Raw genomic sequence first — 13,379 nt, 5'->3', positions numbered from 1 at the left:
CTCTGGAATTCCTGCTCCGTCCTCCTCTTCTGGATGCTCCTTGGAAATTCCTGCCTTGGGAGAAGCTCAGCTGCTCCTCGGAGTAACCTGGGAGTAGGGACACAAAGTGTGAGTGTGGGGTGTGGGGAAGGGGTTTGGGCACCCTGGGGAGGAGGAGATCCCGAGGGATGGGAGCAAAAATCATCAGCCAGGATCTGCTGGGAATCGGCTCCTCCTCGGGCTGGGAGTGGGCAAAGCCTCTGGGAAAGGGAAAATCCATCCTGGGAAAAGGAAAAATCCATTCTGGGAGGAGGAAAATCCATCCTGGGAAAAGGAAAATCTATCCTGGGAAAGGAAAATTCATTCTGGGAAAAGGAAAATCCATTCTGGGAAAGGAAAATACATCCTGGAAGAAGGAAAATCCATTCTGGGAAAAGGAAAATCTATTCTGGAAAGGAAAATCCATCCTGGAAAAGGAAAATCCATCCTGGGAAAGGGAAAATCCATCCTGGAAAAGGAAAATCCATCCTGGGAAAAGGAAAATCCATTCTGGGAAAAGGAAAATCCATTTTGGAAGGAGGAAAATCCATTCTGGGAGGAGGAAAATCCATTCTGGAAAAGGAAAATCCATTCTGGAAAAAAGGAAAATCCATTTTAGAAAAAAGAAAATCCATTCTGGAAAAGGAAAATCCATTCTGGGAAAAGGAAAATCCATTCTGGAAAAAGGAAAATCCATTCTGGAAGAAGGAAAATCCATTCTGGAAAAAGGAAAATCCATTCTGGGAGGAGGAAAATCTGTTTTGGAAGGAGGAAAGTCCTTTCTGGGAAAAGGAAAATCCCTTCTGGAAAAGGAAAATCCATCCTGGAAAAAGGAAAGTCCATTCTGGGAGGAGGAAAATCCATTCTGGAAAAAGGAAAATCCATTCTGGAAAAGGAAAATCCATTCTGGAAAAAGGAAAATCCATTCTGGAAAAGGAAAATCCATTCTGGAAGAAGGAAAATCCATCCTGGAAAAAGGAAAATCCATCCTGGGAGGAGGAAAATCCATCCTGGGAAAAGGAAAATCCATTTTGGAATGAGGAAAATCCATTTTGGAAAAGGAAAATCCATCCTGGAAGGAGGAAAATCCCCTTGGATGCCCCTGAGTGTCCCCAGCCCCAGCCCAGCTCTCACCATTCCCGAGGCCTCACTGCAGCAGGAACATTCCCAGGAACATTCCCAGGAGCATTCCCAGGAACATTCCCAGGATCATTCCCAGGAACATTCCCAGGAACATTCCCAGGAACATTCCCAGGAACATTCCCAGGAGCATTCCCAGGAGCATTCCCAGGAACATTCCCAGGAGCATTCCCAGGAACATTCCCAGGAACATTCCCAGGAACATTCCCAGGAACATTTCCAGGAACATTCCCAGGAGCATTCCCAGGAACATTCCCAGGAACATTCCCAGGAGCATTCCCAGGAACATTCCCAGGAGCATTCCCAGGAACATTCCCAGGAATATTTCCAGGAACATTCCCAGGAACATTCCCAGGATCATTCCCAGGTTCATTCCAAGGAACATTCCCAGGAACATTCCCAGGATCATTCCCAGGAACATTCCCAGGAACATTCCCAGGAGCATTCCCAGGAGCATTCCCAGGATCATTCCCAGGAGCATTCCCAGGTTCATTCCCAGGAACATTCCCAGGAATATTTCCAGGAACATTCCCAGGTTCATTCCCAGGAACATTCCCAGGAACATTCCCAGGAGCATTCCCAGGAACATTCCCAGGAACATTCCCAATTTTCCAGCTGCTGCTGCTGCTGGATCTGCAGGGAAAATCCCCAAATCCCCAAATCCCACAGGTCCCTGCCAGGTTGGCTTTGGGAGTTGTGCTGCAATTCGGAGCTGAAATCTTTGATTTTAGCCCAGTCCGACCCAATTCTGCCACAAACGCACAAAGATTTTAAGGGAGGATGAGGAACTTGCCCAGTTCTTAATCCTTTTTTTTTTTTCCCTTTGGATTTTTTGCCTTGGCAAAAATAAAATAAAAATAAAAATAAAATTAAAAATGAAAAATGAAAAATTAAAAGTGTTTTCTTCCCTGTTTACCAATGCAGGATGATGTGGGTATGAAATGCTGCTACAGTTGTGTCACTGGAGCTCGAGGAAATAAAAATATCCGGATTTGTTTGGTCCTTTTGGAGTTGTTTCCTTGGGAATGAGGGAGGGGCTGATCCCTGAGGGAATGGCGCCTTCCAGCGGTGACTGAGCTCCTGGGAGGGAAAATCCATCCTGGGAAAGGGAAAATCCATCCTGGGAAAAGGGAAATTCCATTGTGGGAAAGGGAAAATCCATCCTGGGAAAGGGAAATTCCATTGTGGGAAAAGGGAAATCCATCCTGGGAAAGGGAAAATCCATCCTGGGAAAAGGGAAAATCTATTCTGGGAAAGGGAAAATCCATCCTGGGAAAAGGGAAATCCATCCTGGGGAGGGAAAATCCATCCTGGGAAAGGGAAAATCCATCCTGGGAAAGGGAAATTCCATCCTGGGAGGAGGAAAATCCATCCTGGGGAGGGAAAATCCATTTTGGAAAAGGAAAATCCATCCTGGGAAAAGGGAAATCCATTTTGGGAAAGGGAAAATCTGTCCTGGGAGGAGGAAAATCTGTTCTAGGAGGAAGAAAGTCCATTCTGGGAGGAGAAAAAATCATTGAGGGAGAAGGGAAATCCCTTCTGGGAGGGGAAAAATCCATTTTGGGCGGGAGGAAAATCTGTTCTAGGAGGAGGAAAATCCATCCTGGGAAGGGAAAAATCCTGGGAAAATAAAAATCCATTCTAGGAGGAGGAAAATCTTCCTTGGATGAGGAAAATCCTCTTGAGAGGAGGAAAATCCACCCTGGCTGGGGGAAATCTGAATTGGGAAGAGGAAAATCCATTGTGGGAGTGGGAAAATCCTTCTGGGAGGGGGAAAATCCATTTTGGGAGAAGGAAAATCCATCCTGGGAAAGGGGAAATCCATCCTGGGGAGGGAAAATCCATCCTGGGAAAGGGGAAATCCATCCTGGGAAAGGGGAAATCCATCCTGGGAGGAGGAGAATCCATCCTGGGAAAAGGGAAAATCCATTTTGGGAAAGGGAAAATCCATCCTGGGAAAGGGAAATTTCATCCTCGGAAAAGGGAAAATCCATCCTGGGAAAGGGAAAATCCATTTTGGGAAAGGGAAAATCCATCCTGGGAGGGGGAAATCCATCCTGGGGAGGGAAAATCCATCCTGGGAAAAGGAAAATCTGAACTGGAGGAGGAAAATCTGAATTGGGAAGAGGAAAATCCATCCTGGAAGAAGGAAAATCCTTTTGAGAGGAGGAAAATCCATCCTGGGAGTGGGAAAATCCTTCTGGGAGGGGGAAAATCCATTCTAAGAGGAGGAAAATTCTCCTGGGAGGAGGAAAATCTGAACTGGGAGGAGGAAAATCCATCCTGGAAGAAGGAAAATCCTTTTGAGAGGAGGAAAATCCATCCTGGGTGGGGGAAAATCTGAATTGGGAAGAGGAAAATCCATTGTGGGAGTGGGAAAATCCTTCTGGGAGAAGGGAAATCCATCCTGAGTGGGGGAAAATCCATTTGGGGAGGGAGGAAAATCTGTTCTAGGAGGAGGAAAATCCATTCTGGGAGGGGGAAAATCCATTTTGGGAAAAGGAAAATTCTCCTTGGGGGGGGGAAATCTTCCTTGGATGAGGAAAATCCATCCTGGGTGGGGGAACATCAGAATTGGGAACAGGAAAATCCATTGTGGGAGGAGGAAAATCCATTCTGGAAAGGGAAAAATCCTTTTGGGAGGAGAAAAAAATCCCTTCTGGGAGAAGGGAAATCCTTCTGGGAGGGGGAAAATCCATTCTAAGAGGAGGAAAATCTTCCTTGGAGGAGGAAAATCTGAACTGGGATGAGGAAAATCCATCCTGGAAGAAGGAAAATCCTTTTGAGAGGGGGAAAATCCATCCTGGGTGGGGGAAAATCTGAATTGGGAAGAGGAAAATCCATTGTGGGAGTGGGAAAATCCATTCTGGGAGGGGGAATGTGCATCCTGGGAGGAGGAAAACTCATTTTGGGATGGGGAAAATCCATTGTGGGAGTGGGAAAATGTTTCTGGGAGAAGGGAAATCCATCCTGAGTGGGGGAAAATCCATTTGGGGAGGGAGGAAAATCTGTTCTAGGAGGAGGAAAATCCATTCTGGGAGGGGGAAAATCCTTCTGGGAAGGGGAATATGCATCCTGGGAGGAGGAAAATCCATTTTGGGAGGAGGAAAATCTGTTCTGGGAAGGGAAAAATCCTTCTGGGAGGAGGAAAATCTGTACTGGGAAGAGGAAAATCCATCCTGGAAGAAGGAAAATCCTTTTGAGAGGAGGAAAATCCATCCTGGGTGGGGAAAATCTGAATTGGGAAGAGGAAAATCCATTGTGGGAGTGGGAAAATCCTTCTGGGAGGGGGAAAATCCATTTTGGGAAAGGGAAAATCCATCCTGGGAAGGGAAAATCCATTTTGGAAGGGAAAAATCCTTCCCAAATAAAATCCTTCCAAAATAAAAATCCATCTGGGGGGAGGAAAATCTGTACTGGGAGAAGGAAAATTCATTTTGGGAGAAGGAAAATCCATCCTGGGTGGGGGAAAATCTGAATTGGGAAGAGGAAAATCCATTCTGGGAGGGGGAAAATCCTTCTGGGAGACGGGAAATCCATTGTGGAAGGGGGAAAATTCATTTTGGGAGAAGGAAAACCTTTCTGGGAGGAGGAAAATCCATTCTAAGAGGAGGAAAATCTTCCTTGGAGGAGGAAAATCTGAACTGGGAGGAGGAAAATCCATCCTGGAAGAAGGAAAATCCTTTTGAGAGGAGGAAAATCCATCCTGGGTGGGGGAAAATCTGAATTGGGAGGAGGAAAATCCATTGTGGGAGTGAGAAAATCCATTCTGGGAGAAGGGAAATCCATTGTGGGAGAAGGGAAATCCATTTTGGGAGAAGGGAAATTCTCCTGGGAGGGAGAAAATTCTTTCTGGGAGGAGGAAAATCCATTCTGGGAGGGAGAAAATCCATTTTGGGATGGGGAAAATCCATTCTGAGAGGGTAAAAATCCTTCTGGAAAAGAAAAATCCGTCCTTGGGGGAGGAAAATCTGTGCTAGAAGGGGAAAATCCATTCTGGGATGGGGAAAATCTTTCTGGGAGGGGAAGAATCCATTCTGGGAGGGGGAAAATCCATCCTGGGTGGGGAAAAATCAATTTTGGGACGGGGAAAATCTTTCTGGGAGGGGAAAATCCATTTTGGGAAGGGGAAAATCCATTTTGGGAGAAGGAAAATCCATTTTGGGATGGGGAAAATCCATTTTGGGAGAAGGGAAATCCTTCTGGGAGGGAGGAAAATCTGAACTGGGATGAGGAAAATCCATTCTGGGAGGGGAAAATCCTTTTTGGAGGGGAAAAATCCATTTTGGGAGAAGGGAAATTCTCCTGGGAGGGAGAAAATTCTTTCTGGGAGGAGGAAAATCTGAACTGGGATGAGGAAAATCCATCCTGGGATGGGAAAAATCCTTCTGGGAACATAAAAATCCATCTGGGGGAAGGAAAATCCATTTTGGGAGAAGGGAAATTCTCCTGGGAGGGTAAAAATCCTTCTGGAAAAGAAAAATCCGTCCTTGGGGGAGGCAAATCTGTGCTAGAAGGGGAAAATCCATTCTGGGAGGGAGAAAATCCATTTTGGGAGGGGGAAAATCCATCCTGGGTGGGGAAAAATCAATTTTGGGACGGGGAAAATCTTTCTGGGAGGGGAAAATCCATTTTGGGAGGAGGAAAATCCATTTTGGGAGGAGGAAACTCCATTTTGGGAGAAGGGAAATCCATTTTGGGTGGGGAAAAATCCATTTTGGGAGGAGGAAAATCCATTTTGGGAAGGGGAAAATCCATTTTGGGAGGGGGAAAATCCATTTTGGGAGGAGGAAAATCCATTTTGGGAGGAGGAAAATCCATTTTGGGAGGGGGAAAATCCATTTTGGGAGGAGGAAAATCCATTTTGGGAGGAGTTTTCCAGCCGCGCAGCTCCCGACGCTCCTCTAGGAGCCGCTGCAGTTTTGTCTCTCCTGGCCGGGAATTCCCGACCCGAACTCAGGAACTGCGGCTCCTGCGGCAGCAAAAATTCCCAAATTCCCACAGAATTGGGAATTTCCCTCCCCTGGAATCAGCGTGAGGGGAGGGAGCTGCTCTTTGCTGAGGTTTCTCTGTAATTCCCTGCAGGATTTGAAGGAAAAAACCCTCAGGAAATGCTGGGGCTGCTTTGGATTTTCCCTTCTTCTGGAATAAAAACGGGGAAAATTCCATTTATTGGGGCAGTTTCTGCCCAGTGCTGGTGCCGAGTGGGGAATAATTCCCTGGGAGTGGAATTCCCTGGAGGTTGAATTCCCTGGAATTTGGGCCGAGCAAATCCCTCAGGTTCACAGGGACTCAGCTCTCCCTGAGGCAAAGGAGATCCCAAGGTGGGATCTGAAGGGAATAAAAAGGGGAATTTTCACCAAAATATTGAAATTATGAATTTGGAAGGAGCGTTTCAGCTCCAAATGGACAATTCCTGGTTTTCCCCTGGGATTTTTGGAGCCCTGAGCAGCCCCATCTGTGCCATGGCTGTTCCTGAGGCTGGCGTGGGGGCAGCAGGGATCCCTCAGCTCCTCTGGGGTTTTTGGGGTGGTTTTGTCCAAATTTGGGATTTTCAGCCTGTCCAAGTGCTCCCTGGGAAAGGGATGCAGTGCTGGGAAATGGATCTAGGCCAAGGAAAGGGACCAAATAATGGGAAAGGGATCCTGGGAAAGGGATCCAGTGCAGGGGGTGGGATCCAGTCCTGGGAAAGGGAACAAATAATGGGAAAGGATCCAGTCCTCATGCAGAAGGTCCCCAAAATCCCCAAATTTCTATTAAAACAAACAAACAAACAAACAAACAAAACAAACAAAAAGAAAAAACCAAAACAAACAAAAAAAACCCACAAAAAAACCAAAAAAAAACCAAAAAGGAGGAATGGGGATAACCCTCAAATTGGCACCAGTCCTTCCCTGCTCCTACAGAAAGTCCTCAAAATCCCCAAAATTCCATTAAAAAGAAAAGAAGGAATGGGGATAATTTGGAACCAATGCTTCCCTGCTCTTGCAGAAAGTCCTCAAAATCCCCAAACTTCCATAAAAAAAAAAAAAAAGAAGGAATGGGGATAATTTGGAACCAATCATTCTCTGTTCCTGCAGCAGATCCTCAAAAATCCCCCAAATTCCATGAAAATAGGAGGGAATGGGGATAAATTGGCACCAATCCTTCTCTGCTCCTGCTGCAGGTTCCCAGGAAACCCCAAACTTCCATTAAAAAAAGAGGGAATGGGGATAACCCTCAAATTGGCACCAATCCTTCCCTGCTCCTGCAGCAGATCCTCAAAATCCCCAAAATTCCATGAAAAAAGAAGGAATGGGGATAAGCTGGCACAAATCCTTCCCTGCTCCTGCTGCAGATCCTTAAAATCCCCAAAATTCCATTAAAATAGGAGGGAATGGGGATAAATTGGCACCAATCCTTCCCTGCTCCTGAAGAAAGTCCCCAAAATCCCCAAAATTCCATAAAAAAAAGAAGGAATGGGGATAATTTGGAACCAAACCTTCTCTGTTCCTGCAGCAGGTCCTCAAAATCCCCAAAATTCCATAAAAAAGAAAAGAAGGATTGAGGATAGTTTGGCACCAATCCTCTGTTCCTGCAGCAGGTCCTCAAAATCCCCAAAATTCCATTAAAAAAGAAGGAATGAGGATAAGTTGGCACCAATCCTTCCCTGCTCCTGGTGCAGGTTCCCAGGAAACCCCAAACTTCCATTAAAAGAAGAGGGAATGGGGATAACCCTCAAATTGGCACCAATCCTTCCCTGCTCCTGCTGCAGGTCCTCAAAATCCCCAAAATTCCATTAAAATAGGAGGGAATGGGGATAAATTGGCATCAATCCTTCCCTGCTCCTGCAGAAAGTCCTCAAAATCCCCAAAATTCCATAAAAAAAGGGAGGGAATGGGGATAAATTGGCACAAATCCTTCCCTGCTCATGCTGCAGGTTCCCAGGAAATTCCAGGCTTCCATTAAAATAGGAGGGAATGGGGACAACCCTCAAATTGGCACCAATCCTTCCCTGCTCCTGCAGAAAGTCCTCAAAAATCCCCAAAATTCCATTAAAAAGGAGGGAATGGGGATAAATTGGCCCAATCCTTCCCTGCTCCTGCAGAAAGTCCTCAAAAACCCCCAAAATTCCATAAAAAAAAGAAGGAATTGGGATAAATTGGCACCAGTCCTTCCCTGCTCCTGCAGCAGATCCTCAAAATCCCCAAAATTCCATTAAAATAGGAGGGAATGGGGATAATTTGGAACCAATCCTTCCCTGCTCCTGGTGCAGGTCCTCAAAAATCCCCAAACTTCCATAAAAAAAGGAAGGGAATGGGGGTAAATTGGCACCAGTCCTTCCCTGCTCATGCAGAAAGTCCTCAAAAATCCCCAAAATTCCATAAAGAAAAGAAGGAATGGGGATAATTTGGAACCAATCATTCTCTGTTCCTGCAGCAGGTCCTCAAAACCCCCAAAATTCCATTAAAAAAGAAGGAATGAGGATAATTTGGAACCAATCCTTCTCTGTTCCTGCTGCAGGTTCCCAGGAAACCCCAAACTTGCATTAAAAAAAAAGAGGGAATGGGGACAACCCTCAAATTGGCACCAATCCTTCCCTGCTCCTGCTGCAGGTCCTCAAAATCCCCAAAATTCCATGAAAAAAGGAGGGAATGGGGATAAACTGGCACCAAACCTTCTCTGTTCCTGCAGCAGGTCCTCAAAAATCCCCAAAATTCCATAAAAAAAAGAAGGAATGGGGACAACCCTCAAATTGGCATCAATCCTTCCCTGCTCCTGGTGCAGGTCCTCAAAATCCCCCAAACTTCCATGAAAAAAGGAGGGAATGGGGATAAGTTGGCACCAATCCTTCCCTGCTCATGCAGAAAGTCCTCAAAATCCCCAAAATTCCATTAAAAAAAAAAGAAGGAATGAGGATAATTTGGAACCAATCCTTCCCTGCTCCTGCAGCAGATCCTCAAAAATCCCCAAAATTCCATTAAAATAGGAGGGAATGGGGATAAACTGGCACAAATCCTTCCCTGTTCCTGCAGCAAGTACCCAAAACCCCCAAAATTCCATTAAAAAAAAGAAGGAATGGGGATAACCCTCAAATAGGCACCAATCCTTCCCTGCTCCTGCAGAAAGTCCTCAAAAATCCCCAAAATTCCATAAAAAAAAAGAAGGAATGAGGATAAGTTGGCACCAATCCTTCCCTGCTCCTGCTGCAGGTTCCCAAACCCCCAAACTCCCATAAAACCCCTCAGGGGATTCAGGTCCCTGACATTCCCAAATTTGGGATGGCTCGGGTGAGATCAGCCCCGAGAGGCCCCAGATCCAGGGGGTTCCAACCATTCCCATCCCAGCCCAGGAATTCCATGGGGAGCTGCCATGGCCACCCCAAACCCCAGGAGCAAAAGCTGCAGGGATGAATCCAGAGCCTCAGCACCGTGGAAATGTTGGAGATTTTCCATTGATCGCTGAGAAAAGCTCAGGGCCAGAATCCTGGAGCGGGAATTTGGGAATTCCTGGAGGTTCCTCTCCCTGCCCAGGGCCTGCAGCTCCCGGGGTTGGGAAGGAGAATTTCCTTGGACCCCCAGAATCTCCATTTCCACCCATTTCCACCCATTTCCTCTGCCCCATTTTTCCCTGCTCCCACTCCCAACAAATCCTTCAGAAATGTCTCCAATATTCCCCCTCTCCCTCCAAGATTTTTGCTGGAGTTTTTCCCTGGCACCTCACCCTCCTCAGCCCCTTTGGAGCTGCTGAAATGAGGGATTATTCCCTATTTATCCAACATTTCTCCACTATTTATCCACATTTCTCCACTCCTCTCCTGGGCACAGCATCAATCTGCACCTTGCTCTTGTCACCCGCTCCAAGCCTCGCTGGGGCCTGGCCGAAAGCAAATAAAATAATAATAAAAATTTAAACAGAGGTGATGGATGGGTTGGTGTGGGCTGGGCTGAGGAGCTCCCAGGAGCTTTTGGAGGGCTCAGCTTCCTGCAGGTGATGAGAAATTGATTTTTGTTTGGCAAACCTCGGAGCAGGTGCAAGAGAAAGCAGCAGGAAATCCTGGTTTTCCTCTTCCCAGCCAAAATTGGCATTATTGGGGTGGGAAACAAAGCAGGAGCTGAGTGAGGCAAAGGTGGGGATGCTCTGAGGGGGCTGGAGCTGCTGAATTCCAGCACAAAAAAGCCCAAAATTGACAATTTTAGGGCTGGAATTCCATCAGGATATTTTCATTTCCTCAAGCTCCAGTGACACAACTGCAGCAGCATTTCCCACCTGGGTCCCACATTGGTGGGCAGTGAAGAAAACACTTTAAAAACCCCATTTATTTTATTTGGCCAGGGCAAAAAGCCAAAAAAAAAAAATAAAAAGCAGATTAAGAAATGCAAAAGTTCCCCATCCTCCCTTGAATAACACCAAGCATTTGTGGCAGATGAAGTGGCAGAACTGGGTCAGAGACTGGGCTAAAATCAAAGATTTTGCACCTCAGGCTGTGCTAAAATCAAGAATTTGGGGTCACAGACTGGGCTAAAATCAAGGATTTGGGGTCATTAACCAGGCTAAAATGAAAGATTTGGGGTCACAGACCAGGTTAAAATCAAGGATTTGGGATCACAGACTGGGCTAAAATGAAAGATTTTTGGGGTCGCAGACCAGGTTAAAACCAAGGATTTGGGGTCACAGATCGGACTAAATTAAGGAATTTTGGGACAGAGACTGGGCTAAAATCAAGAATTTGGGGTCACTAACTGGGCTAAAATCCAGGATTTGGGGTCCCAGACTGGGCTAAAGTCAAGAATCCGGGTCACAGACTGGGCTAAAATAAGATTTGGGGTCACAGATCAGGTTAAAACCAAGGGTTTGGGGTCACAGACTGGACTAAAATTAAGGAATTTTGGATCAGAGACTGGGCTAAAGAAAGGATTTGGTGTCATAGACTGAGCTAAAATCCAGGATTTGGGATCACAGACTGGGCTAAAAGAATTTGGGGTCACAGACCAGGCTAAAATCAAGAATTTGGGGTCATTAACCAGCCTAAAATGAAAGATTTGGTTTCACAGACCAGACTAATATTAAGGATTTTTGGATCACAGACTGAGCTAAAATCCAGGATTTGGGGTCCCAGACTGGGCTAAAATGAAAGATTTGGGGTCACAGATCAGGTTAAAACCAAGGATTTGGGGTCACAGACTGAACTAAAATTAAGGAATTTTGGATTAGAGACTGGGCTAAAATCGAGGATTTGGGATCAGAGACTGGGCTAAAGAAAGGATTTGGTGTCACAGACTGATCTAGAATCAAGAATTTGGGGTCACTAACTGGGCTAAAATCAAGGATTTGGGGTCCCAGACTAGGCTAAAGTCAAGAATCCGGGTCACAGACTGGGCTAAAATAAGATTTGGGGTCACAGATCAGGTTAAAACCAAGGGTTTGGGGTCACAGACTGAACTAAAATTAAGGAATTTTGGATCAGAGACTGGGTTAAAGAAAGGATTTGGTGTCACAGACTGAGCTAAAATCCAGGATTTGGGATCACAGACTGGGCTAAAAGGATTTGGGGTCACAGACCAGGCTAAAATCAAGGATTTGGGGTCATGAACCAGGCTAAAATGAAAGATTTGGTTTCACAGACCAGACTAATACTAAGGATTTTTGGGTCACAGACTGGGCTAAAATCCAGGATTTGGGGTCCCAGACTGGGCTAAAATCAGGAGTTTCAGCTCGGAATTTCTGGCCCCGCTCCAGGGCAGTTTTACACCTGCTGAAAACACTTTCCCCGCTCCCGGAGCTGCTCAAAGGAATCAAATCCCGTGGCCAAACACGAATGTTTTGATTCCCTTTGTGGCCGAGCGGGGCAGAATCAGCCGGAGGGAGGGGAAGGAGCGGCCGGAAAACTTTTCCCTCCTGGAGCCCTCCAAGACAAACAGGAGAGGGAAGGGGAGAGCGGGGGCAGCGCCCGTGCTGGGGCTCGTCAGCCCTGAGCGAGCCGCGGTGTTTGGGCATCAACATCGCAGGGGGGGCACAAAGCAGCCAAGCCCAGCCCAGATCCTGGATTAGAGCGGGGGCAGCGCCCGGCTGGGACCGGGCCCGGGAATTCGGGATGGGACCGGGCCCGGGAGTTCGGGATGGGACCGGGCCCGGGAGGGCCCCGGGATGGGACCGGCCCCGGGAATTCGGGGTGGGACTGGGCCCGGGAGTTCAGGATGGGACCGGCCCTGGGAATTCGGGATGGGACCGGCCCCGGGAGGGCCCTGGGATGGGATGGAGCAGCCTGGGGGGGAAAGGGTCCCTGAAAATGGCCCTGGAAAGTTCCTGCCCTCCCTGGGAATGGGATCTGATTATAGGAATGGGATCCTGTTCTGGGAGTGGGATCCTGTCAGGGGAATGGGATCCTGTTCTGGAAGTGGGATCCTGTCAGGGGAATGGGATCCTGGCTCTGGGAATGGGATCTGGTCAGGGGAATGGGATCCAGCCCTGGGAATGAGATCCTGTCCTGGGAATGGAATCTAACCCCAGGAATGGGATCTGGTCAGGGGAATGGGATCCTGTTATGGGAGTGGGATCCTGTCAGGGGAATGGGATCCTGACCTGGGAATGGGATCTGGTCATAGGAATGGGATCCTGGCTCTGGGAATGGGATCCTGTCAGGGGAATGGGATCCCTTACTGGGAATGGGATCCTGGCTCTGGGAATGGGATCCTGTTCTGAGAGTGGGATCAGGCCTTGGGGATGGGATCCTGGGAATGGGATCCTGTCCTGGGAATGAGATCCTGTCCAGGGAATGGGATCCTGGCTCTGGGAATGGGATCTAACCCCAGGGAATGGGATCTAACCCCAGGGAATGAGATCTGGCCATGGGAATGGGATCCTGTCCTGGGAGTGGGATCCAGCTCTGGGAATGGGATCCAGCTCTGGGAATGGGATTCTGTCAGGGGAATGGGATCCCTTACTGGGAATGGGAGCTGGTCCCGGGAATGGGATCCAATCCAGGGAATGGGATCCAATCCAGGGAATGGGATCCAGTTCTGGGAATGGGATCCCTTACTGGGATCAGGCTCCCGCTCCCGTCCCGCTCTGCTCCCGCTGGAGCTGCCAGCCCGGCTCTGGCACTCGGTGGCGCCGCTGTCCCCTCGGGGCCGGGCTTGGCTGGGCCCTGGGAGCTCATGGGATGTTTGGAACCAGGAGAAATCCATGGGTAAATATCCTTGGGAGGGTTTTTTATGGGATTTGTTCATCCCGGACACCCC

General features: G+C 47.6%; 1 protein-coding gene across 1 annotated transcript; it reads left to right on the top strand.

The window, feature by feature from the left end:
- Positions 1-115: 115 nt before the first annotated feature.
- LOC129131559 (uncharacterized) lies at positions 116-2,160 on the top strand (the record flags this gene model as incomplete). The annotated part of the gene is made up of 2 exons (XM_077191654.1): positions 116-582; positions 645-2,160. Coding segments are annotated over 2 exons (1,755 nt in total), but the record flags the coding sequence as incomplete, so codon positions are not given.
- Positions 2,161-13,379: the final 11,219 nt, after the last annotated feature.

Source organism: Agelaius phoeniceus, chromosome 30 (assembly GCF_051311805.1).
Source record: "Agelaius phoeniceus isolate bAgePho1 chromosome 30, bAgePho1.hap1, whole genome shotgun sequence".
Classification (NCBI taxonomy): Eukaryota; Metazoa; Chordata; class Aves; order Passeriformes; family Icteridae; genus Agelaius; species Agelaius phoeniceus.
This window is presented reverse-complemented; position numbering and strand designations above follow the sequence as displayed.